Below are 27585 nucleotides of genomic sequence, written 5' to 3'. Positions count from 1 at the left end.
CAGGACCTCACTAAGCTGCTCAGATTAGCCTTGAACTTGTGGTCCTCCTGACTCAGCCTCTTGAGTAGCCAGGATTACAGGCATGTGCCACCATGTTCAGTGAACCTCAGAAATTTTAGTGTGTGTGAATTTATACTCATAGAAGAGGTAACCCAAGCAGCAGACCGTATGCAAATGGCAATGTAGTATAAATTCAGTATAGATAAAAGGAATATCTCACATCAGAGGAAAATTCAGCAACCGATGCTGAGATAGCAGGATAGCCCTCTGAAAAAATGCTCAGACCGCAAATCACAAACCAGGATAAACTCCAAATGTATGTAATATTTTAACACTAGAAATGAAACACAATTGGTAGAAAAAAACCGGAAGGATGGGATTCTTTCAAAAACTTGAGACATAGAAAATGTTTTAAACCTTCAAAAAATTGATAGAAGTTAAAAAGTTTTGCACAACAAAAATTTATAAGAAAGTTAAAAAAAAACCGATAGGAAAATACTTGCAACCACTTTACAACAAAAATTTAATCTTCAATGTATAAAGAGATCTTAAAAACAATAGAAAAAAAAATCAACAAAACTAAAAAGAGAAAAGGCAAATAACAGGTGTATGTGATTCATAGAAAAATAAGTGGCTTCTGAAACAGAAAAAAAGATTATTAACTTATAACGAGGGAAATGCAAATTAAAACTGTCCTGAAATATCACTTTTAAAGTATGCACTTGGCAAAATCTCTAAAGTTTGAATTCATGCTCTTTTGGGGAAACATTGCCGATGGGAGTATAAAACACTATAATAATATGGGGGATTATTTGACAATAATCAGACTTACTAAGGCGTGCACCCTTGGATTCAGCAATCCTCCCTGGGATTTTGGGGTGTAGCACACCTCCTCATGGGTCACAGTTTGTGCCTCACCCTCTTGGACCTGTTGGGACTTGAGTCAGGTTAGATGTCCAAAGGCAACAAGAGGGATGGAGGAAGGTCATAGCAGGATCTGCAGTGTCTTATGAGAAAATCACTTGAAGTGATTCTCTTACAGGTTCTGCAGACAGCAAGTGTCCAGCCTCAAACCAGGGAGGGAGAACTGCCTGTCTTGGTAAAGAAGATGAAACAGAATTTAGGGTTCACGTATCTAGCTTTATTGGAATCTACCCGTCTCCATTTCAGTTTTCTATGTTCCATTTCTTCCTGATTAATGCCCTAACTTTTTCAAGAGATTTTTAAAACAATTAATTTTATTGGTACATTTATGGTATACAATATAATGACATTCATCATTGGAAATTTGCACCTTTACATAATTCATCTTGGTTCTTATTTTTTCCCCCGACTCCACTGCCCTCCCTTCAACCCCTCCACCCCTCCCTATCTGCAAAGGCTTTGTTTCCATTATTTTCCTTTCTCATATTAATTCCATTCCCTTCTTTCCTTTACCCTCCCCCTCCCCCTTTCCCCTCCCCTTTGCCCCTTTTCTTCCTGTTTCATATTATCTATTATACCTTTTAGTCCTTATTTACACTTTCAGTTTCTCACACTAGAGAAACTCTTTGGTAACATGTGTGTCCTGTTTATTTCACCTAAGAGTATGGCCTCAATATCCATTTAGCTATAAATGTCTCTAGTTTCTCGTTCTTTATGGCTGAGTAATACTCCATTTTATAAAAAACCCACATTTTCTTTATGCAGTCTCCAGTTGATGGGCAATTGGGTTGCTTCCAAGTTTTAGCTATCAAGAATTGTGCTGCTATGAACATGGGTGCACATATATCACTGTGGTATGATTCTTTTAATTCTTTGGGGAAGATACCCTCAAGAGACTTAAAGGTTGTGAATTGATGTGGCTTTGTAATTCAACCACTCACATAATTTGTGGTTTGTCTCTCAGAAATCTCAGACTTTAAATCACAGGAGAGGAGAGATTTTTAAAAAATGACAGCAATAAAAGCTTTCCAGTCTTTTTTTTTTTTTTTGGTACTGGGGATCGAACTTGGGCCCTTGTGCTTACCAGGCAGGCAGCAGAACCACTGAGCTAGCTTTCTGGTCTTTGACCTGTATCCTTAGCTGAATATTCCAAGCTGTACACTCATCATTTTCTCTCTGCTACATCCTCCAGCATACTTAGAGTTACCACCCATGCCACCTGGAGGCTACAGCAAGAGAGCCCTGAAATGACCTTTTCAACGCTCAGCTGTGCCCCCTACTTTGAGATGAGCTTTTGTCAGGGTGTGTTGCTGCTTTCCCAGAATGGAATCTGTTGATGCCATTATTTTACACAGCGTGTTTAACACAAGAAATCGTGGATCGGGAAGCTGAGTGGATGTACAATAGCTTTGTTCACCATATTCTCTAGAAATCCACTTGAGGAAGCTGTGCTTCCTGGCCATTCAGTTTAGGCTCTAGAGGCACAGAGGTCTAGGTTCCCAGAGTCAGGAACACTTACAACAAGGAATGCAAGAAAAGTTGTGGCAACATCACAGCTGCCACCTTGTCATTTTATATTCTAGTCCCAGAAGATGGGGAGGCAAGGAAAAGAGTCTCCATGTTGTAGGAATAACTGATCATAATCATCTGGGGAAACAGGGGTTGAGAGGAATAGGGGAAGCACTCCGGTGACTGTTGGGTCATCTCATGGCGCTTTCATGGCCAGATCACTGTAAATGGAGAGGGACAGCCCACACTGCTTGTAAGAGCTTGGAAATCAGGAGGCAGAGCTCTCAGGGATGAGGGTCTTAGACCCTTCTTAGGAAAGCTATCTAACCAGCATTCAGTTCTAGCTAAACGTAGAACAAAGCTGGAGTGAAAAATAAAGAGGTTCATGATGTGTAATAGTTCTGGTCTCCTGACCAGCTGTAGCAATGAAAGGTCTATGTAGTTTGTTTTATTAAACCTCTCCTTGTAAATTTCTCCAGAAATTTCAGCCAACCAGAATTCTGGAGAAGCTATGGACAGATGGAACAAACCTCATGTGTGCAAATCAGGAAAATCTCAGAGGTACAAGAGGTGGATTACTCTTGGTGTACCTTCCCTTTTCTCATGGTACAGAATTGATGTACTCATGGCCACCTGGTCCTTTCTGTTCCCAAGGATTGTTCTTTGATTGAAGGGAGCCATTACAGCTGAAGAAGACTAGGACATTGTTTCATCTCTTTCTTTGTGGATGCTCTTGGTTAGTGATATCTGATCCAGGCTGATAATAGCACAGCTTTCTTGCTTTGGGTGAGTCTATACCCCATGGGATCAGATTTTATATTAATTATGAAACCATTACACACATGTTGTTCTCCTATTTATGACTCTATCTCTTACATCCCTATAGTTTTCACCTGAAATCAACTCCTCAAACAATCACTCACGTAAAAATCTGCATTTTGGGGTCTGCATCTAAAGAGCAAGATCTAGGTGGTCTTATTCTCAGGTTGAATCTTTGATCTATACTTGTATATCTCTCTTTTTACATACCCAAATGGGAGACTTTTCTACTTTAGACTTAACATAGTCAAAACTAAACTTCCTATATTCTCTGCCCCTGCCTCTGACACGCTCATTGTTTTTGTTGTTCTTCTGTTTTAGTATGTAACAGCGCCATTCTTTCAGTAGCTCTAGACAAAACTTTTTACCTCCCGTGCCCAATCCCTCTGCAACTAAACCACTGACCTACAGCATTCATAGATAACATGCTTCTGGGTGTGGCTTCATGTGGAGCAAGCTGCTCCTTACCTCAGTCTATTTAAAGTCGGAACTTGACACAGAGTTTGGAAAATTAGGGTTGGAGGTAGGGTGTTAGCCTTTCAAATGAATCAGTAACTCTACCACTTATTACCATCTCCATTGCTACCGGTCTGGTGGAAGCCACTGTTATCTCTTGATTGGATTATTGCAACGGCCTCTTAACTGGTTTTACAGCCTCTGCTCTCCTTTGGCTTTGGTGTGCTTTCAACAAAACAGCCTTTACAAATACAAATAGTATCATGTCTTGTCTCTTTCATAACCTTCCATCTGCCCTTCCTCCTAGAGAACAAGCCCAAATGTGCAGAATGTATTAAAATGCCCTCTCTAATTTTGTTTTCCACCTCCTATGTTTGAGGTCATGTGCTGCTGCTCTGTCCCCCATCATGCTTCTCTCTCCACTCTGGCTTCTTGATGTTTCTGAATATGCCAGGGATGCCACTTCTCACAGCCTTGGCCCTTGGAATGTTCCCCCTAGGTACTGGCCCAGGTCATACTGGCTTCACTTCTTCCCGACACCGCCATTGTTTTTTTGGTACTGGGGATCGAACTCGGGTCCTCGTGCTTGCGGAGCAAGCTGCAGAACAACTGCACTATAACCCCAGCCCTTGCCATTGTTATCTATATACACTGCAATCTTCCATACTCCTGTTCCCCATCCTGCTTTTTCTTCTTAGCACTATCATTGTCTAGTGCGCCTACTTATAGCACTTACTGTTTATTTCCATAAGTGTAATACAAAAACCATGAGAACAGGGATTTGCATTTGTCTTGTTCTCTACTGGCAAATGGCAGGCACTTAATACAGATTTGTTGAACGTATGCATGAATTATGTTAAATTAATGAGATGACTTTTATTAATACTAAAGAATCATTCCTTGCCTGCTAGTGTGGCTGTTGGAAACCACAATGTCGATGAGAATTGACATTCTCATGTCTCCAGACACTCAAGTCCTTTTTGCTGGTTTACTGATATGACACCAAGACCTCACATTGCCTATAGTTAATAGAGAGTAATGATTGATGCATTTTTTTTTTTACATTTTAAGGAGAATTTATTGAACATCTAGACATGGGGGTCTAGGTGTACACCTTTCTGCTAAATGCAAGGGACATATGAAAGTAGGGACTAAATATTTGAGAAGTTTACTTTTGACAGACACCAGTCAGTTAGAGGAACACAAAAGGGTTAAAAGCGAAAAGTAAAAAAAAAAAAAAAAAGCTAAAAGTGACTATTAATCAAAAACTAATAGCTCGTATCTGACCCTGGTCCTGAGAGAACTCTAAAACGGACTCAGCACCCCATTGTCTACTTCCATCTAGTCATGGTGTTTTGCTGCAAATCTTGCCCATTAGATACTGGAGAGTTTCTGTCCATCTTTGATAGCAACTTATTTGACTTGACATTGTTGAATGTACCTATGGCCTTTTCTCTGAGTTCTTGAATACCTGGAATCTATATCACTGGCTCCTCTTGTGTGAATTGTTCAGGTGAGGAGAGGCAATCTTGAGATTTAAAAAAACTACCTGGACAAGTGGGGAGAGTTGTGAGGGAACTAAGTTTCTGAAGTCAGATCAGAGTTGTCAGACAGAGTGAGCCAGGATGAGGCTTCTGCTGGCTTCTCCTGGGGCTGGTTTCTGTCACAAGTATGTAATGAATCTAGGGTTCAGTGGTCTGGATGACTGGTGTTGGGGACAGAGAAAAGCTTTTGAAACTGGGCTTTAGCAGTGAGCAGCTGAATTCATTTGGAACTTCAGTGAGCTGAGCTAAGCTAACTGACACATAATTTAACTATCAATAAGACTTGTCCTGGACTATAATGATGGGGACTCAATGCTGGGGTGACAGGACAGTGGCGGGGGGCAGTTCTTTTGAGGACTTTTATTTTTCTTTCTGTAAATTAAACCATTTTCAGGAGCCATTGAATAAGCTAAGATAAAATATTTATATAATACTCCATTTTACTCAAGGTAATAATTTTTGTTTTTGTACCGGGGATTGAACTCAGGACCTTGTGCTTGTGAAGCAGGTGTGGTGTCACTGAGCTAAATCCCTGGCCCTGGGGTAATAATTTTTTGAAAATGTGAAATCACTCCGAGGCATCGTGATAGGTTTTACATTAGAACTAAAGTGCAATTGTTTTTGAGGGCAAGATGTATTTCATGCTTCTGGAGGTCCCATAGCTTTTGCAAAATAAATGGTCAGGACTTTTTGACATTATTGGCTTTTTGGGCTACTGGTAAATTCTTCAAGGTACTAGAATTTGGATCACCACTAAAGGCAAGGTCCATTTAATCCTTCAGGGATCAGATACAAGAAGTCTACAGTTATGTGCTACATAATGACCTTTCCACTGATTGTGGACCATATATGAAGATGGTCTTATAAAATTATAATGGAGCTGAAAAATTCCTGTTGCCTGGAGAGGCAGTGGTGCAACAAACTGCTCAGGTGTTTGTCGTGAGGCTCGTGTCAACAAACCTGCTGCACTGCCAGCCACATGAAAACATAACAATACAATTATGCATTCTACATAGTACTTGATAATGATAATCAATGACTATGTTCATGTATTTGGTATGGCACACTTTTTATTGTCACATTAGAGTGTACTCCTACTGATAAAAAAAAAATTTGTTGTAAAATAGTATGGCATGTTATGCCAGCAGCAGCCTCACACATCTGGCATTTACCGAATCTCTTGATTGCATTAAGGGGCCACATCGAGTGATCCATCTATACCCTCCCTCCAGGTTTGTGTAAATGCACGCTCTGTGGTTCACATAATGATGGAATTCCTGAATGACTCATTTCTCAGAATGATCCCCATTGTTAAGCAATGTTTGACTTGTTCTGCTTGCTGGAAAGTTTCAAACGGAGAAGAAAAATAGCTGTTCCAGAGATTTAGAAGTGGAATGAATTTAGAGTCAAACTCCTCTGTACTATAATTGAGGAATCCATAAAGAAGCTGAGGAAAGAGCTGCATTTCTGAAGTTAAAGCCTATGAGTTGTAGGTATGCGAATCATAACTTATTATTTTATCTGTATAGGAAATATTTTTGTTGCATGTGTTATTGTGGTTGAGTTTTTCCTAATCTTTTTCTTTTTGAAAAATAACCACTGACCTCTGGGCAGTGAGTCTAGATTTCAAGGGTCCCAACAAGAAAGACTGCAAACAATTGTGTATACACAACATGCACAGACATCCCAATAATATATGAGGAGGATCATGCAGATGGATTCCTGTTTCTTCTTAACATTCTCAATCCAGATGCAAGTTTACTCCTTCTGTTATCATAGAATGTATATAAAGACTTACCGATTCAGTCTCCTCAAGTAACTAATTGTTGAAAGCATCTGCAGCAAAATATGTGGTGATAATACCTCAAGATTATCTGAAAAAGGAAAAGCTCCTAACATCAGTTGGTGAACAAATGTTTCCTTTGTGCCACTCTGTGGGGGATATGGAGGTCAAAGGAAGTACAGCCCTTGTCCACTAAAAGAACAACATAGCTCACTAGAAGATGTAGGAAAATATCTGAAGTTGATGTCTGTGTTTAAGTGATTCAGACCTTACACTGTATTCAACAAATATTCTTTGAATAACTTCTATTGAGAATCAGAAAATGAATGACAATGAACACAGTGTGAGGAAGGAACAAAGAGCCACACTTAATTAAACTATTTACAGGTGCTCATATGGGAAAATTTATAAAGTCTTAACCATTTTTTATAAAAACCTAAAGTAGGGGAAAAGAGAGATGCTGCAGAGTTCGTTGGCTGTAAGGAACATAATGACCTCCAGCTATGGGAAGCTCCTCAGCAGTTGCATTGTAGAACATTATGGGACCCCTGAAAGTCTTGAGGCAGAGTGGGGCCCCCCAGAAGTTGCAGGCGGATGCACACAATGCCTGTCACAAGCCCTGCCCTCCTCCTCTTCCTCTGAAGCACTGACAGGAAGCTCTGGCTCTCTCACATCAAGAAGGATCTGAAAACCAGAGTCTGAGACAACCAGTCCCAGTCCTGAAATCAACAACCTACTCCTTTGATTAAAACAAAACGAAAGTTTGAGGTGCTTTCCTCTGCTCTCTTATGCTATCTATTCACATATCTTTGCTTGTTTTAACTCTGGACGCTGTTTCGTTGTTGCCACTGTGCATCCAGTCTGGAAAATGAACTGGCTTCCTAGGGAGGACTCTGCCCCGGTCTGTGCACTCCGCCCTGGTCTAGCCCTGTGGTTGACTCACAGTGTTGATGCATCTCTGTCTTGTGCTTGTTTTTGATGTTGTCACACTCTAAAGTAAGAATTTTTTGCATTTCAGTTTCTCCTGACCAGCTGGTCCTGTGTCAGTCAGTTGTAAACCTGCCCTCAGAGGTAGAACTGACAAAAACATCAAAGAAGCTTTCTTTCTTTTTCTTTGATTTGAATTTTATGAAGTTTCCACAAACATAGTGAATCCTATGGGATCAGAACCTGCATGGAACAGGCCAATCAACTGTGACTAATCACAGCCAGATGTCCTCCCAGTACCAATGCCCAAGGGACAAGAGAGAATCAACCTTGTTAGCGTACTACACCCAGGCTTCTCCCATAGACAGTCTTCTCATAAGCTAGCACAGATTCAGGAGGGGAAGAATATCAGGTTCTGATTTTGACTTTTATCTCAGAAATTAAGATGTTTGAAAAGCATAAAACTAGTCCTGAGAGGAACTGAATCAAATGGCAAAGGATTCATAGCGAGTGTGTTACAATGCGAATTCTTTCTGCCCCCTATTCATGTTACAATTTTCAGAAAGGCATTGGCTTCATGGTGCCGCAGTATTCATATCTGCAGGGTGGGAGTGGGTTCCAGCCCTCAGGCTGTGATGATGGTGATGAGACGGCGGTGCTGGTAATGGACGGTGTGTCTGTGGGGAGGGCTCAGGCAGATGTGCTGGAAGGTTTCACTGCATCAGGTAGTAGATGGGTCTGAAGGAGCACAACAGCAATTGTCTTTAGAAGATTAGTATACAGCTCTGTAGATTGGCAGGACCTTGAATATGGTGATGCTCTACTCATCCATATTGGTCTCAAATCAAAGGTTCTTACAGGTTGATATGGAGATCGCATTATTTACTCCTCCTTAAATGTGTCTGTCTTTGTCCATTCTTGCTGCTATAAGATAATGTCCGGCACTGGGTAATTTGTCAACCACTGACATCTGTTATATTGCAGTTCTGAAGGCTGGGAAGTTCAAGCTCGTGGCACTGGTAGGGTTCCTTGTCTGACGAGGGTTTGTTCCATCATGTGGCAGAAGAGACAAAAGAGCAGAAATGGCAAAAAGGCAAAAGGCACTGGGGCTCCCTCATCCTCATTCATGAAGGCTAATCCAGCCCTCAAGACTTAGTCATGTCCTGAAACATGAACACATTTCAACAGGTGAATTTGGGAGGACACATTTAGACTGCACCAATATCATAATTTATGTGTTTTAAAACTTTGGTGTTCTCTTTTGGTAATATATGCTTATTGCAGAAAAGGCAGAAAATAGAACGTTATAAAAATCTCTTGTTACCCAGAGATGATCACAGTTAACATTCATTATTCCTTTCAGACATTTTTCTTCATCTTGAATTGTACTTACAGATATGCATCCCACAAAAATGTACAATGCCAGTACATCAAACATATAAACATGATTTTTATGGAATTAGAAAAATAAATGTATATTCTTAGCCAGGTGTGGTGACACACACCTATGATCCCAGCACTTGAGAGGCTGAGGCAGGAGGATTATCTCAAATTCAAGGCCAGTCTGGACTACATATGAGACCCTGTCTCAAAAATAAATAAATAAGTAAATATTCTTTTAAAACATGTTTGACTACTCTTTTTATCTGCAGTGACAGGAACAAGAAGGCTCTTCCAGAAGTGTGACCAGAGACTTTGAAATACAAAAAGTAAAAAGGATAAAAATATCAAATGACAAATAAGGAGCAAGAGAATTCTTACCACTTCACGTAAGAAATTATTTGTTTTTGAGGCCTGTGCATGCCCTACCAAGGTCGCGAGTCCCGCGGAACATGCCGAATCAGCCCACGCCATGGCAACAATCCACTGGACAGCCCCCCACCCCGGTCCTCTGTACAGCCACCTGGTTCCACACTACAAAGGTGCAGAGGGCACCAGACCACCAGACCACGGTACTAAGTCCTGGCCCTCCCGGCCCAGAGGTAGGGGCTTCTGAGCCACTGTCCCACTACTCCTGGTCCAGAGGAAGGGGCTTCCAGACCACCATTCCTCCTGCTGCTCCCAGCCCAGAGGAAAGGACTTTTGGGCCACCATCCCTACTGCTGCTCCTGGCCCCTGTCCCACCTCTCCCACCTCAGAGGAGGTAATCCCTGCAGGCGCCAACAGCACGCCCTCCAGTCGAAATGAGAAAACACGTGAATAAGTCTCAAAACCAGACTTCCAGATCACCTGCAGCAAGCCCAAAGGGAAATGAGATGGAACACTTTGATACTCAACCACCTGGACCCACTGAACTGGCAACAAAAGGGGATCTGGAAAAAATGAAATCAGAAATAATTTCTCAGATAACAGGAGAAATTGTGCTCCTAGTGCAAGACATGATTAATAAATCTAGAGAGGAGCTAAGGAACATGATGGAATCTCAACACAGGAAACAAATGGAATCCATAAAACAGATGCAAATAGATTTCCAGTACATGAAAAACTCCATTGAAAGTCTACACAGCAGAATGAGCCAATGTGAGGATGGAATTTCAGATATAGAAAAGACTGCAATTAATGACTAGGAAAAGAAAAATTGCTTCAAAATTATAAGGGAACATGAGAAATCAATCCAGCAGCTGCTAGATGATGCAAAGAAGAATAACATAAGACTGATTGGAGTCAATGAAGAAACAGGAGAGAGTGCAGATGACATAAAAATACTCTTCACAGAAATAATGGCAGAAAACTTCCCAAGCAGGGGAGAAGAGCTTGACATACAGATAAGTGAGGCATATAGGATTCCAAATAGCCTTGATCAAAAAAAATCTACACATAGGCATATAATTGTTAAGATTCCAGAAACTCAACAGAAGAACAAAGTTCTACAAGCAATTAGAGAAAAGAAACAAATCACATACAAAGGAAAGCCCATCAGAATCACAGCAGACTTCTCAGCACAAACCATCAAGGCAAGAAGAGCTTGAAGTAACATATTCCAAGCCCTAAAAGAAAACAGCCTCCAACCCAGATTGATGTACCCTGCAAAACTATCTTTTAAAACTGATGGAGAAATAAGATACTTTCATGACAAAGAGCACCTTAGGAACTTCATGAATACCAAACCAGCACTCCAAAGAATTTTACACAATATCCTAGGAACAGACAATGAGGATCACAACCCCAGGAAGCAAAGCAGAAGGAACCCATCTGGCATGACAAGAAATTAATGTAAAGGGGGAGAACCCAACAGAAAGAAAAAGTCATGGCAATGACAAGTCAATACATTTCAGTTATAACCATCAACGTTAATGGTCTCAATCCACCAATCAAAAGAAATAGACTGGCAGAATGGATCAAGAAGCAAAATCCAACAATATAATGCATACAAGAAACACACTTCATTCAAAAGGAAACTCATAGGCTGAAAGTTAAAGGGTGGAAAACAATACTCCATGTGACAGGAACCTGAGAAAAAGGAGGAGTAGCTATCCTCTTTGCAGATCAAGTAGATTTCAAACCAACACTGATTAAGAGAGATGAAGAAGGACACTACATCCTTGTAAAGGGAACAATCCAAGAGGAAGAGATGACAATCATAAATATCTATGCACCAAACACTAGCGCGCCCACCTATATAAAACAAATACTAACGGACATGAAAAGTCATATATGCACTAATACAATTGCAGTGGGGGACCTCAACACCCCACTGACACAAATAGATAGATCAACTAGACAAAAAATAAGTAATGAAATACTAGAACTCAATCAAACTCTTGAACAAATGAACTTAACAGATGTTTACAGAGTCTTCCACTCCACAAAATCAGAATACACATTCTTCTCAGCTGCACATGGGTCATTCTCCAAAATGGACCACATACTCACACATAGAACATGTTTAAGTAAGTGCAAAGGAATTGAAGTTGTCCCCTGTATATTATCAGACCATAGTGTGATGAAATTGGAGATCCATAGCAAAAGAAACTGAAAAAATTTCATAAACACGTGGAAATTGAACAACAGACTTCTGAATAACCAATGGGTCACAGAGAAAATTAAAGAAGAAATCAGACAGTTCCTTCAATTAAGTGACAATGACAATACAACATACCGGAATCTATGGGACACAATGAAAGCAGTCTTACCAGGGAAATTCTTAGCAGTGAATATGCATATTAGGAAAACAGAACAAGCCCAATTAAACAACCTGATGCTGCACCTCAAGATTCTAGAAAAAGAAGAGCAGGACAACCCCAGAGCTCATACAAGGGAGGAAATGATAAAGATCAGAGCAGAAATCAATGCAATGGAGACTAAGACAACGATACAAAAAATCAAAGAAGCCAAGAGTTGGTTCTTCGAAAGAATCAACAAAATTGACAAACCCTTAGCCAACCTTATCAGAAAAAGGAAAGAAAAGGCCCAAATCCATGCAATTAGGAATGAAAAGGGGGAAATGACAACAGACCAAGCAGAAATCCAGAGGATCATCAATATGTACTTCCAGAACCTATACGTCAATAAGATGGACAAGACAGAAGAAATGGACAGATTCCTAGATACATATGAATTACCAAAATTGAACAAAGAAGACCTAAAAATTCTAAACAACCCAATATCAACCAATGAAATTGAAAACATAATTAAAAACTTATCAACTAAGAAAAGCCCGGGCCCTGATAGCTTCACTGCTGAATTCTACAAGACATTTAGAGAGGAACTACTGCCACTACTGTTTAAACTCTTCAATGAATTTGAAAGAGAAGCAATACTCCCAAATTTATTCCTTGAAGCAAGCATCACCTTGATCCCCAAAGCAGAGAAAGACCCAACCGAAAAGGAGAACTATAGGCCAATCTCACTAATGAACATAGATGCAAAAATCCTTGATAAGATACTGGCAAACAGAATGCAGAAGATCATCAAGAAGATCATACACCCTGATCAAGTGGGATTCGTCCCAGGGATGCAGGGATGGTTCAATATACACAAATCAATCAGTGTAATACACTATATCAATAGAGCCAAGGACAAAAATCATATGATTATCTCCATAGATGCAAAAAAAGCATTTGACAAAATCCAACATGCATTTATGAGAAAAAACCTACAAAAAATTGGAATAGATGGTCTCTACCTCAAACTGATAAAAGCCATCTTTGAAAAACCAACAGCCGATATCATACTAAATGATCAAAAACAAATCCTTCACTAATATCAGGAACAAGACAAGGATGTCCACTATCACCACTCTTGTTCAATATGGTTCTGGAAACATTAGCCACAGCAATTAGACAAGAGAAAGAAATAAAAGGAATAAAGATAGGAAATGAAGAAGTCAAATTGTCATTATTTGCAGAAGACATGATACTCTATATAGAAGACCTCAAGAACTCCACCAAAAGTCTTCTAGACTTAATAACCAAATTCAGTCAAGTAGCTGGTTACAAGGTCAACACACAAAAATCAATAGCTTTCCTCTACATGAATGACAGACTCACTGAGAAAGAAATAGTGCAAATAATTCTTTTCACAATAGCATCCAAAAAACTGAAATACCTAGGAATCAACCTAATGAAAGAAATCAAAAACCTCTTCTCTGAACACTATAGCACTCTGAAAAGAGAGATTGAAGATGATATCAGAAAATGGACAGACATTCCTTGCTCCTGGGTAGGAAGGATTATTATAGTGAAAATGGCCATACTTCCCAAACTGCTATATAGATTGAATGTAATTCCAGTTGAGATCCCAGCAGCATACTTCATGGACCTTGAGAAAACAATCCAAAAATTCATTTGGAACAAGAAGAGACCCAGAATATCAAAAGCAATTCTAGGTAACAGAGACATGGCAGGGAGTATCACAATCCCCAACCTGCAACTATAGTACAAAGCTACTGTGATAAAACAGCATGGTACTGGCAAAGAAACAGACCTGAGGACCAGTGGAACAGATTAGAAGATGCAGAAACAATGCCAGACACACTCAGCCATCTCATCTTTGATAAAGGAGCCAAACACCCTCACTGAAGGAAAGATAGTCTCTTTAATAAATGGTGCTGGAAAAATTGGGCTTCAACTTGCCAAAGATTAAAACTAGACCTATATCTTTTGCCATGCACTAAACTAAAATCAAAATGGATTAAAGACCTAAATATTAAAATAGAAACTCTGAACTAATTGGAACAGAGGTTAGGTAGAACTCTTGAAGACATTGGGGTAGGAAAAGATTTTATGAACAAAACCTCAGTTGCCCATGAACTAGCACAAACAATCAACAAGTGGGATCTCTTCTTATTAAAAAGCTTCTGCACAGCAAGAGAAACCACCAGCAGTGTGAAGAGACAACCCACAATGTGGGAAAAAGTCTTCACTTGCTTTTCCTCAGACAAACGTCTACCATCTCGAATCTATGAAGAACTTAAAAAGATCAGACCTCCCAAATTTAAAGACCCAATCCGAAAATGGGCATCTGAAATGAACAGACATTTCTCAGACAAAGAAGTAAAAGCAGCAAATAAATACATGAAAAAATGTTCAACATCACTGGTCATTTGAGAGATGCAAATGAAAACAACGCTGAGATTCCACTTCACTCCAGAAAGAATGGCTGCTATCATGAAATCAACCAATAACCAATGCTGGCGGGGCTGTGGGGAAAGAGGAACCCTGCTCCACTGCTGGTGGGAGTGTAGACTGGTGCAACCACTGTGGAAATCAGTATGGAGATACCTCAAAGAACTAGGACTGGAAATCCCATTTGACCCCACTATTCCACTGCTGGGGATCTTCCCCAAAGAATTAAAAGAATCATACCACAGTGATATATGTGCACCCATGTTCATAGCAGCACAGTTTGTGATAGCTAAAGCTTGGAAACAGCCCAAATGCCCATCAACTGGAGACTGGATAAAGAAAATGTGCTTTTTAAAAAATAAAATGGCGTACTATTCAGCCATAAAAAATGAGAAATTAGAGACATTTATAGCTAAGTGGATGCACATTGAGGTTGTACTCTTAAGTGAAATAAATAGGACACACATGTATAAACACCGAATAGTTTCTCTGGTGTGAGAAACTGGAAGTGTAAATAAGGACTAAAATGTAAAATAGGTAATGTGAAATAGGAAGAAAAGGGGCAAAGGGGAAGGAAGTGGGAGGGCTGGGGAAAGGATAGAAGGGAGTGGGATTAATATGAGAAAATGGAAAAATAGGGACAAAATCTTTGTAAATAGGGAGGACTTGAGGGGTTGAAGGGAGGGCTGGGCAAGGGTGAAAAATAAGAACCAAGAGAGGCTATGTAAAGGTGCAAATTTCCAACGATGAATGTCATTATATTGTATAGCTAAAATGTACCAATGATTAGAATGAATAATCGGTAATGCAAAATAGGAAGAAAAGGTCCAAAGGGGTAGGGGTAGTGGGAGGGGCAGGGGAAAGGAAAGAAGGGAAAGGAAAAATGATGAGAAATGGAAAAAATGGAAATAAAGTCTTTGTAAATAGGGAAGGGTGGAGGGCGTGAACGGAGGGCTAGGAATGGGGAAAAAATAAGAACCAAGATGCATTATGTAAAGGTACAATTCCCAATGAGAAATGTAATTGTGTTGTATACCTAAAATGTACCAAGAAAAGTATTTAACAACAACAAAAAAAAGAAAGTAATTATTTGTTTTTATAATGGCAAAGTTTCAGGACCTTCAGATACAGGGTATGAAATATGAAAAAGCCATAATGCTTACGAGTAAAAATATTTGATTAAAATTCAATTACTAAGAGGAAACTTGAATCATACATGTTTTACAGCAATTTTAAATGGAACCAGTGTGAAGTAAATTTGGTGTGTTGTTTCAGAATTATTGTCTCTCAGGGTTCTCCCTTCTTGGAGCCCAGCAGGACTGTCTGGAGAGGGACAGACAGACAGACAGACATAGACACGGACACCTACACAGACACCCCCCGCCCCCAATGGTGGTAGATTGGATGGCACTGTCATGTAAAGGGCAGAACATAGAATATGGAGTGAAAATGTCTAACTCTACTTAGAAAATCTTCCTCTTACTGAGCTTAGAGAAGTCACTTAAATTCTTTAAACATGAATTTTCTTCATAATTCCTATCTCATTGTCTGTTGTGAGAATAAGATGAGGTGAAGTGCTTAGTACAGTGCTTGAGAGCCAAGATACACTATAAATGTTACTAGAATCTAAATGAGGATGAGGGCCGGGGATTTAGCTCAGTGGTTTTGCCACCTGCTACGCAAGTGCAAGGACTGGAGTTCGATCTCCAGTACCAAAAAAAAAAAAAAAAAAAGAAATGAGGATGAGATTTCCAAACTGAGATACACCAGTGCCAACATCATATCCAACCATCCATATAACAAAACTATTTGCAAAACTGCCTTAAAATTTCATGTAAATATTAGGCAATAATGAAGAAATAACCAATATCTTCTATCTTTCTGTACATTTTTAAACTAATCAGCCATCTACACTGCAGACTTTAGAGAATTTGGTAAAGAGACTGTTTATTTTCTATTCCTGCATAAATAAAACAAAGTTAATGATTGAACAACATGCAATTATTAGTTCATATTCCTGTAAGTCACCAGTTCAGGCTAGTGCCTACCTCTGTGACTCCACCTTTTGACATCTGTTTTCTCCCTCCTCTGCTAAGGTCACTTTTCTTCACCTTTTGTCATTCCGAACTACCGCCTTAGCGTATCTTCTTCCCTTTCCACCCTCAGCTGTCTTGCTAGATGCTATGTAAAATTCAAGATTCAAGTTAAGCAGTATATCTTCTTCCAAGACCTCCTAAATCTACCTTCTCCTACCTTTTCCCTCTATGCCTCGTCAGATTTTGTGCAGTTTTAATGGGCTCAGAAAATACTGGGCATTGCAGTGGTGAAGACTGCAGGCTGTGTAGCTGGATTACCTGGAGTGAAATCCCAGCTGTGGCAATGAGATGTCGCTTCCGATGCACATGCATTTCCTTATGTGTAAAAGGAGGAAACAAACAGTACCTACCTCACTTGATTCCTTTTATTTGCATTATTTCTTATTTTTATGTTCACATTCTCCCAAATTTGACCAGTAGAACCCCCTAGACGCAAGCTCCCTCTATCCTTTCTCTATGCCTGTGATTTTCTTAAACAGTTTGGTTGAGATATAAGTCATGTAACACACAGTTCAGCCACCATCATTCCACTTGTTTTCACTGGCAAATAATATTCTATTTTGGGCATGTGCAATGATTTGTTTATACATTTAGAAACTTGGGTTGCCTCTACCTTGGAAGGCTATTGTCAATGATGTTTTCATGAACACTTGAGTACTAGTTTCTCTGTGGACATATATTTTCATCTTTTTTGGGTGTATACCTGGACTAGAATCTGTGAATCATGTTGTAACTCTGTGCTTAGCATCTTTTATTTTTTTAATTAAATTCTTTTATTGATACATTGTAGGTATACAACACAATTACATTTCTCATTGGGAATTGTACCTTTACATAATGCATCTTGGTTCTTATTTTTTCCCCATTCCTAGCCCTCCCTTCACCCCCTCCACCCTCCCCTATTTACAAAGACTTTTATAGTGGGACAGAAGGTGGCCCAAAAGCCCTTTCCTCTGGGCTGGGAGCAGCGGGAGGGATGGTGGCCGGGAAGCCCCTTCCTCTGAACCAGGAGTAGTGGGATGGCGGCTCAGAAGCCCCTACCTCTGGGCCAGGAGCGGTGGGACTCAGTACCGTGGTCTGGTGGTCCAGTGTCCTCTGCGTCTTTGTAGTGTGGAACCAGGTGGCTGTACAGAGGAGCGGGGGGTGGGGGGTCCAGTAGATTGTAGCCGGGGCGCGGGCTGATTCCGCATCTCCCGTGCGACTTGGGACCTCGGTAGGGTGTGCGCAGACCTGCCTGTCTGCAGCGGGCTGATTCGGCGTCTTCCCTGTGCTTAGCATCTTAAGGATGGTGGATGTGAAGTAATATCTTGTGGTTTTGATTTATATTTCATTAATCAGTAACATGGGACATGTTTTTATGTGCTCATTGGCCATTTTCTATTTAATCTTTGGAGCAGTGTCTATTCAATTCCTTTGCCTATTTCTTAATTGAATTGGTTTTCTTTCTATTGTTGAGTTGTAAATGTTCTTTATATTTTTGGATTCAAATTCCCTGTCAGATATGTGATTTGCAAATGTTTTCTCTCATTATGTGTTACTTTTCACTTTGTTGATACAAAAGTATTTTTTATTTTGATGAAATCCAATTCATCTATTTGCTTTCTTTAGGCATTTGTACTTCCAGTGTCATTTCTGGGAAGGATTTATCTAAGATTTACTCTTATTGTTTCTTCTAAAAACTTTGAGGTTGCAGTTGTTACATGTAGAAGTGTGATTCAGTTTGAGTTACCTTTGGGGATGGTGTGAAGTCGGAGGTGAACTTCATTCTTTTGTATGTGGTCATCGAACTGTTCCAGCATCATTTTTGAAACTCATCAAGTTTTTATGCAGATGAAAATATTAATATACTTAAGGAACTTAGAATAGCAGCACTGTATCTAAATTAATGGTCATTATTTCATATTATATTATTATTATATTATATTATTATTATATTATTATTATATTATTATATTATATTATTATATTATATTATTATATTTATTAAACTACATATCTACTTGCATTTCTTTCAAGAAACCATCTTGTAATGTGTCTGGTTTAGTGTCTGACAACATAAAATAATGAATGGATTTTGTTGAATGGGATAATAAGTAAACCTTCTCTTCTGAGACTATCAGTAAATAAACCACAAGACAGATGTCAGCTTCAAGAATGATAATTCTACCATGCTAGGTCTAACCTGCAACCTAAGGGCCTCTTAAACATTAGATCCTGTGTTTTATTTGGGGCATGGCATATAATTTCTGGGTACAGATCACCTTGGAGATATAGAATCTCTTCAGCATTATTTTTATTTCAGCATTGTCACCTTTGCTGGATCCATTGGTTTTCACCCCTTCAAAAGTTGAAGATGCAAGACTTGCTTCCAGCCCCCTCTCTGTCTCCCTCTACATTCTTTCTCTAGATGATCTCATCTTTTTAATGACTTTAAATACCATGTAAGTGTTAATGACTCCCAAACCAGTTACTCCAGCCTTAGCTCTTCACTGAGATCCAGACTTACATTTCAATTTGTTCACTTCATGTCTGAACTTAGATATCTAACAGACATCTTAAATGCAACATGACCAAAACAGAGTTTTCTCCCACAAATATATTATTCTCCGAGTCCTATAGTAAAAGATATGGTGTCATACCATAGCCTCTGACTGTTCTCTTCCATCCTGGCTGCTCCAATTCTATCAGCTATGTAACAGCCCCCTAGCCTCCTTTGAAAAAGATAAATTACATTGTGACCCCCAATTGGCTTTCCATTACAATAGAGTAAAATTAAAAAATCTTTGCAAGACCAACCCAAGTTTCTTTGTCTTACTTCTTAAATTGCAAGATGATAAACAATGAAATTTCTACCAGGTTCTGTTTTTTTTTTTTTTGTCTTTTTCCTGTGGTACCGGGGAATCCATCTCAGGAATGCTCTACTACTGAGTTACAACCCCAGCCCATTTTAAAAATCTTTCTTTCTTTTGAGAAAGGCTCTCACTATGTTGCCCAGGTGGGCCTCAAATTTGTGATCCTCCTGCCTCAGATTCTCTTAGTGCGTAACAGGCATGAGCCACCATGCCCCACTGGGTGCATATATTTTATGGTCTGAAATATCTGCTAGTTCCTGTATCAGATTTTCAAACAGAATAGACATAAGCCTGTTCCAAAACTTTTCAAACCCTTTGTTGAAACAAAAGGTTCAAGGCAGTCAAAGAAGGAGGATTTTGTGACAATAAATATTTTGAAAAAGCTATGCTAAATCCAATCTTCTATCCTAGTCTATCCCATTGAGAAAGACCAGGAATTTGTCTTCCTCCTCTCAAAGGAAGTGGCGATACAGAGCTTCTTCCATGGCAACACTACCAAAGCCTACTGTGTTGTTCCTTCAGTTGGGAGGCATAATGGACTTACTTCTGCCTAGGGGATTAGAGGATAAGAGACAGACTGATAGGCTAAAATTTTGGGGAGACCCTAGGGAGTGTGCTTACATCAAAACTATTGGGAATAGGGTTAGAAGGCAACTTCAGCCCATAAGAGTAGCCTATAACCTGAATATTTCCCCGAAATCATGTGTTAAAATGTAACTCCCATCGTGATGTGAAGAGTTGGGGCCTCTGGGAAGTGATCGGACAATGAGTGAGTGATTTGAGTTCTTATTAGGCCCTTGTGAAAAATGCAGAGAAAACTAGGCACAGCCCTTTCTGACATTCTGCCTTCCGACCATGTGAGGACTCAAGGGTGCCTTCTGTACAACACAGACCAGCTCTCATTAGATAGTGAATGTGCCCGCATCCTGACCCTGGACTTCACAGCCCCCAGAACTAATTTTTAAAAATAATTACCCAGTTTCAACACAAATGGACTAAAACTGAGAGAGAACATATATGAGAGTGGCTGGAGACCTGACTCCTAGAGATGCCTAGTAGGCTGTGGAAGTTTCGGCAGACACCACCCATGGCCTATGCCTAGGGCTGAGGAAGGAATCATAAAGGATTGTTCTGAGTAGAGATGCTTTCTTCCCAGTGAAGGGAATTACCAGAAAGAGGGCCCACTGGTAAACCCCCAGGAAGGAAGAAGTCAACACTAAACATTTTCCAGTTCTGGAAAGCACAAAGCCAGATTCTTTCCGTTCTGGTCCAGGTGAAGCTCTTCCTGACCCTCTTTCATTTTCCCTCTGCATTAGCCCATGTCAGAGGGATTGAAGCTGCAGTTACCTAGATATCTAATAATCCTAGATTGGTCTGGTATAAGGCTGTTTGTGACTTGAAGTGATCTTGGGATAATCTACTTCTTAAGAGTGAGAAGAAAATTGATATGATTTACTGATGTTTTTCTCAGGAGAAGATTCTCCCTTTGAATAAAGTTGGAAGGGATGGTGAAAGAGGCTGAATAAAATTATGCTTGATAATATCCTGAGTATGGTACAGAACAAATGTCTGGCTTTCTGCCCCCCGGAAAGCCACTTGAGAAAGTTTCTGCCAGCCTTCTCCATAGCTTCTCCTGTAGGTCTCAAGGAGCAACATTTTGTTCTCCAGCAATCCTTCAGCAATGTTGCTCCTCCATTTTCTTCAAGGAATGAATTGCCATCTGAAAGTGTCTTGTTTGTGTATTTGCTTATTTTCAGTTACCTTCGAGTGGAATTCAAACTCCATAAAAGCTGGGATGCTGCTTGTTTGTTTCCCTGCAGTATCCCCAGTGACTGGGATGGTTCCCGACAAATATATGAGGTGTGTTTGAACTACACAGTGAATGTTTAAAATAAAAAAAAATTTATTACATTAAAGACAATGCCATTATTCCCCCTGAAAACACTCCCTCTCGCTTCAAAACATCCTGTCATTCTTGCCACTTTCTTTTTTTTTTCTTTCCTTTGGTGATTTATTAAGTTTTGTATATTCGGTCTTGTGAATTTTTAATACAGTAATTTCATTTTTCTTTAAGATACTCTAGCTGAAGAATGGTGAGATTAATTGAAAAGATCACACAAAATTCACAAAGCTAAATAAATATAAATTTTGGTCCTACTTCTGAGTCTATATAAACAAGAACATATTGTGTAGGATAGCAGCAGCTGCAGAAAGAGAATTCAATGTGATAATCCCTGTCAAATAATAAAAATTCCAGAGAAAATTAAAAATTTTCAAACATTATGAAACTGAAAGAGCTCAGGCAGAGATTTCCAAGGAAGCAGTAATGTCTGGGCTCTAGGGGGGGAAGAATAGAAATAGGGTAATGTTTGTGTGTGACGGGTTGAGCAGGTGGAGCTTCCAGGAGAGATCAGGAAGGCTCAGGAGATTGGAGGAGCTGCTGCACTGCAGAGGGGGTGGGGGGCAGCGGTTCTGGTCACCCCTCCCTCCTGGGGGAGCCTTTGTGATGAGGATAGTAGAACTCTGTGATGCGGGGGCCTGAGCCCTCCTCCCTGACCTGCAAGAGAACTCTCAGGGTTCAGTTGCCCGAGGGCGACAGTACACTTCAGATGTTGGAGAATCCTCTATCTCTTCTGAAGAGCATTAGAGCCTCATGGCTATGTTTCATTCCCACCATTTGGGTGATGGATATGATCCTCGCCGTTGCTGGTGGAGTGGCTATTTACCTCCTCTTATGTCCCTTCCTTCCGAAGGATGATCTCTGGGTACCACCACCACCACCACCACCACCACCACCACTAGGGAGAAAAAAAATTCTCAGAAAGGTAAGAAATCCTCAGGCCAGACCTAACAAAGAATAATTCTCTCTTTCTTCTACTCTTCTTTCTATTACTTTTCCAAAGCAAGGGGAGACAAATTTGAGAGGGGAAGTCTCAGGAAAGATTAGAATATCATTCTTTTTGTTTGTTTGTTTATCTGTGTTTTGGTTTGTTTTTGTTTTTGGGTTTTGGTTGTTTGTTTGTTTTGCTTTTTTGAGACAGAGTCTTGCTATGCAGCCCAGGCTGGCCTTAAACTCATAGCGATCCTCCTGCCTCAGCCTGCCAAGCACTGAATACAGGTGTGTGCCACCATGGCCAGCTAGAACATCATTCTTTTGGAATGGCTGAGCAGGGCAGGAGTGAGAATGGGCTGGATTCCCAAGAGAGTTGGAGAGCTCTGCAGTAGGACAGGCCCAGAGCACTGGTACCTAGGACAACCTCTTGTGGCAAGTGACTCTGGCCAAGCCTTTCCTGTATGTTGAGCTGATCTATGGGCTGTGCTGAGCCCCTGAGCGCCTCCTGATAGAGCCCAGAGACACCTTTGACTTCAGGAAGCAGAACCCTACTTGGCAGCTGAGATGTGCCTGTAGCTATCCCTGCTTCCTGAGCAGAGATATTGTACTGTGAAATACATGCTTAGAAAATTTTGTGTTTTTCCAAGAGGAAAAGCAGAAGCCACTTTTAAAAAAATGAACTTTATGTGCTAAATTAGAAAGTTATATTATTCAAGAACACCAATAGTATTGATTAGGGAGAGGAGAGAGAGAATTGGACCCAAGCCCCCTCTCTTTCTTGTCTCTCAGTACCACGTGGTGAAGAAGTGTTGGAAGTTCAGAAAGAAGAGCTGCACTCGGAAAGGTGAGGTTTGGTCCTTCCACCCCAGAGGTGACTTGACCTTGCTTGTCCTTGAGCGACCAGGGCTTCCCTCTGTGAGAATGTCAGTTAGGGAGGCCCGAGAGGGTGGCTCGTGGGAAGGAAATCAGAACTGGGAACATTTCTCGAACTTTGTGCTTGGAATGAACCTGTGATCGGCTGGGGGAAGGGGGATGTCCAGGAGGGACGGAGCAGGCCTTTATGGGGCAATACTTCCTGGATTTAGTGGTGGGACCTTCAGGTGCAACTGTGCACACCTGCTTCACTTCGCTACAGCACATCCTTCTTGGAGACGATCTGCCCTTTCTCTCCACAGGAAGGTTATGAAGAGCACGGAGGTTGGTGGAGACGGGGCCCCTTGTAAATGATAAAGTGCTGCTCTCTGTGTGACTTGCTATCACTCCCACTGGTTACATATCTTTGGACACTGATGCATGGGCTAGGGTTGAATTTGTCCATTTTCCCCAAAGAGACATTCCATTCAGTAGCCTGTGTGATCTTAGACCTCTGCCTTCTCCACTGAAACCCTTCCCTCCACCCTTTTTCAGCTCGTAGGGACTGCAGGGAAGAAGGCAAGGGGACTGATGACCTGGCTTCATCTCTCCAAAGGTGAGAAACTTTCCACTTCTCTCTGTGTCTGCTTCCCACCAGGGGCTATGATGTGACCTCAGGGACTTGGGCTGAGCTGGGGGAGGAGGGAACACCCCAGGTTAGAGTGGGGTGTGACTAAAGCCCTGGGTCCAGGGGCTTTTAGAGCCAGGGTGTGGGCCACTGGAAGGTCCATGGACAGTAGTTGTCCTCCCCTGGCCAGACTGCCTGACCTCCTGGCCCCATCTGCTCCTGTCTATAGCTTGTGCCTTCTGTCTCCTTCAGCCACCTAGGGAATGACCTTCATGGTGGCAGACTTCATCAGCCCTTAAGAGAAGATGCCCCTGATGAGAAGTTCCAGTCGGTATGTGCTAGAGCTGACAGACCAAGAAGGCAGCCTTTGGAGGACAGTTTTGTCACCGCCTCATCCTCATTGGTTTCCCATGCTCCTTCCACAGAGCACGTTCCACCTGTGGCCTCTACCTTGTCACCAGGTCTGAAGACTTTTCCAGTTTCTCTCGGGTCACAGCCAGCCCTGAGTGCCTACCACCCCCCAGAGCCTCCGATTCCTCCAAGATGCCTTTCACCCCAGCCGCTTTTGCTTTCCCCCCCTCCATCCTATTCTCCTAGTCCCATGGCCTCCCGGCCACCTCTGCCAGACCCCAGCCTGGCTCTTCCTCAGCAGGATTCATCACCACTCCCATTGGGGGCCATCCCACAGAACCTGTGTCCACCCAACAACTGCTGGTTGTCTTCCCCTGAGCCAGAAACTTCAATTCTTGGTGACACAGGCTGTCCCATCTCTGCCCTCTCCCAGTGTCAGGAGCCTCCCGGAGCCTTGTGCCACTCCAACTTATCAAACAGTGAATGCCAGGGAGGCCACCTCACCCCCCAATCACCAGAGGCCTCAGTCCTGCCAGAGACTGCATACACACAGGTACAAGTTGGGAGTTCCTGTTTCCTCAATCCTGATGTCCAGAAAGTGCTGGATACACTCATCAAGAAGAAAGTGGAACAGATTTGTAAGAACACTGAAGAGGAAGGGCAAAACGTTCCCCTGTATTCCCTGGGGAATATGTTAAGCTCACTGGGCAAAGAACAAGACCCTATCAGCCCACAGGCCTTCTGGAAAACAAGATGCAAAGCTGAGCAGCTTTCTGTCTCACAGGAGCTTTTTTACCCCAAGGTCTTGTGGGACCACTTGCAGCAGAAATGCAGCCAGCTTTTCTGGGGCCTCCCCACTCTACACAGTGAGTCCCTGATGGATAATATCAGAGCATCTGGTGCCTCATTAGAGGTTTCTCCTATTGTATTCAATGGACTTCATAATTCTATCCCGGTGCAAATTCAGGCTAATGCACCTCTGCAACTCCTTTCCTCCCAGCCCTTGGTCCACTATGTGGCCCAAAGTCAAACTTTGACTCCAACCATGCCTTCATCCCAGACCCCACCTCAGAAACAGACCCAGGTCCATGTTCCATCTCTCCCAATTGTACCTTGCTCTTCACCTCCAGTTAGGGCCTGGGAAGTTTCCTGTCCTACCAAGAAGAAGGGGAAGAAATATTCCATTTCACCTACTATTCAACACCTACAAGATAAGCTTTTGAAGGAGGAAAGAGAGAATAGGAGAGTTTTACCTCCTGTGGCCAAAAAATCTCAGCAAGTTGTTAGCCAATCTACTGACAAACACTGGGCCAGCCAGGAAAACATCAACTTTCCAGTGAATATCATACAATCTAAGCTCCGGGAGCAATTGGAGCAACACTTTCAAAAAAACCACATGTGTGAACTGCCCCAGAAGACCCACCTATCTCTGGGCTTGACAGGGCTCAGGGAAAAGTACCCAGAGACAAGGCAGGCAAAGGAAAATTCTGGGCCTTCCCAGACCTCAGAGGTTTCAGATAAAAGCAGCCAGGTCATACAAAAGTTCAGGTCAGGGCACCCAGAAATATCCCAGGAAGGGAAATACTCAAGCAATGACCTGGGACAGGTCCTAAAAGGTCTGTCGGAGATTCCAAAAAACTCCCCAGTGAATGACCTAGAGTCTATGTCTGAGGGAGGATCAGAAACAAATACGTTGAGACCCTCAAGAAGTGATTCAGGATATGATTCAGCAAGAGGTCCAGACAAGAAGCATCTAGAAGACAGCGTCTTCATGGAGACTGAGCAGAAGTCCTCTGACTGGGCAGTTACCAAGGGAGCCAGTGTGATGTCAACCTCCCAAAATCTCAATGTGAGTTTGAAGAGTTTAAAGTCTCTGAGATCCAATAAAAGCCTCCCCTCCTCCAAAATTTCTACTTTTCAGGACCCAGGAGACTCATGCCTGGGTACACAGGCAAAGTCAAAAAACCAAAACCAGACTGAAGATTCAGCCACTGGGGTCCTCCTGCTAGACTTTGCCACTGGCAAGGTCCCTCAAGGCTCTGCCTCAGAGTTTCTCCTCACTGAAGACATCCTGGCTTCTCAGACAAGTCTCCTCAGAACTCAAGGAGTGTCTGCTAGTAGCATGTCACCTTCCGGAGGGATATGTGACCCCTTAGCAAGGAACAGGATGGTCCAGGAACAAAAGGAGCCCAGGATCTCGAAACCCCGGGATCCACCAAAGAGCAAGAGTAACATGTTTGGCCCACTTGAGAGTGGAGAGGGCTTTGGGAGTCCAAGAAGAATGATCGCTAATAGCCCATCATCTTCCCGAGGGATATGCGACCTCCTAGGGAGGGAAAGAATGAGGCAGGAACAAAAGGAGCTCAGGATGCCCAAACCCCAGGATCCAAGGATGAGCAAGAATAAAATGTTTGGTTCAGCGGAGAGGAAAAAGAGCTTTGAGAGGCCCAAAGCAGGAGGGAAGAAAGTCAGGTCTGAAGAAGGGAGGGGGGTTGCGGAGCTGATTCCCCCTTCTCAGCTCAGGGAAGTAGGAGACACCAAGGGGAGCAAGTCCCCGCTCCTGTCAGAGAAAAAACAAGCATCTTCAGAAAGCACCATTGGGCACAGAGGAAGGAACTTTCTCCGGTACATATACCCCGATAAAAGCAGAGGGGAGGCAGAGCCCCTGCAGAAAGTCAAGCCACCATCAACCACTACCCAAAGTCAAGTGTCAGTCACAAGCAGCAGACTCTCTATGGACAGTGGGAGCGGTGAAGCCCAGGTATTCATGACCCCTACCGGACGGATAGGAGAGGAGACAATGAGGCTACAACATAAACTTTATGGATCACAAGAAAGTGTCCCGAAAGGGAAATCTCAGACAGAGAAGCGGTCCTTCTACCACCGGAATGCCTGTGGTCAGCGAGCCAGCCCCAAGGGCCCTGCCTTCCCTCCCAGGGAGCCTGAGCTCCTAACAAGTCTCTTCCACCTTAGGCCTGTGGGGACAGGAACCTCAGACCACCTCGTTCACTGCCCCAGGCACTGTGCCCTTCAGAAAAGGGTGTCCCCCAGTCAGTCCCAGAATACTGCCTGCATCTATCCCAGATCTTCCTACTGAGGATGTCTGTTGCTTCCCAATAAATGATTTTTTCCCCCATCAGAGGTAGTGGCTTCTGTCTGTATTGTGCTGGGGCCTGGGAAGGAATGAGTAGTTTCCCTAAAAGCAGCTTCAGGTCTGTAACTCAGGAAAGTCCTTTAGTGTCTCCAAACTTCATTTCCTGACCCCAGTGAGCCGGCTGCCAGGCACTTCAACTCACTCCTTCCTCCTGGATGGCTCAAGGATGGTCAAAAAAGTAGTGCTATGAGTCCCCCCGAATGCTAAGGGGAACAGAGGGAAGTTCTCACAGTTGGTTCTTAGGTGGGGATTGTTAGGAGCAAAGCTAGGAACAGTTAAATTTAACAAAGC

At 42.0% G+C, this 27585-nt stretch overlaps 1 protein-coding gene across 3 annotated transcripts in view; it reads left to right on the top strand.

Annotated features, from left to right (window-relative positions):
* The window catches only part of LOC110345029 (spermatogenesis-associated protein 31A6-like), a 102763-nt gene extending 75492 nt beyond the window's left edge, over nt 1-27271 (top strand). For 2 of the 3 annotated variants that reach the window (XM_087207773.1, XM_087207774.1), the window contains exons 4-8: nt 21234-21336; nt 22230-22301; nt 23099-23153; nt 23717-23777; nt 24042-27271. In XM_087207773.1, coding sequence (XP_087063899.1) covers nt 21234-21336; nt 22230-22301; nt 23099-23153; nt 23717-23777; nt 24042-27237 — 3487 coding nt within the window. In that variant the 3' untranslated portion in view covers nt 27238-27271. The remainder of the gene's footprint in view (nt 1-21233; nt 21337-22229; nt 22302-23098; nt 23154-23716; nt 23778-24041) is intronic. The other variant, XM_087207775.1, reaches the window with a different exon arrangement.
* The last annotated feature ends 314 nt before the right edge of the window (nt 27272-27585 follow it).

Source organism: Heterocephalus glaber, unplaced genomic scaffold (genome assembly GCF_053883595.1).
Source record: "Heterocephalus glaber isolate CG9 unplaced genomic scaffold, H.glaber_assembly_v1.0 deba00000818, whole genome shotgun sequence".
Classification (NCBI taxonomy): domain Eukaryota; kingdom Metazoa; phylum Chordata; class Mammalia; order Rodentia; family Bathyergidae; genus Heterocephalus; species Heterocephalus glaber.
The sequence above is the reverse complement of the archived record's forward strand: the minus strand, read 5'-3'. Positions and strand labels throughout refer to the sequence as shown.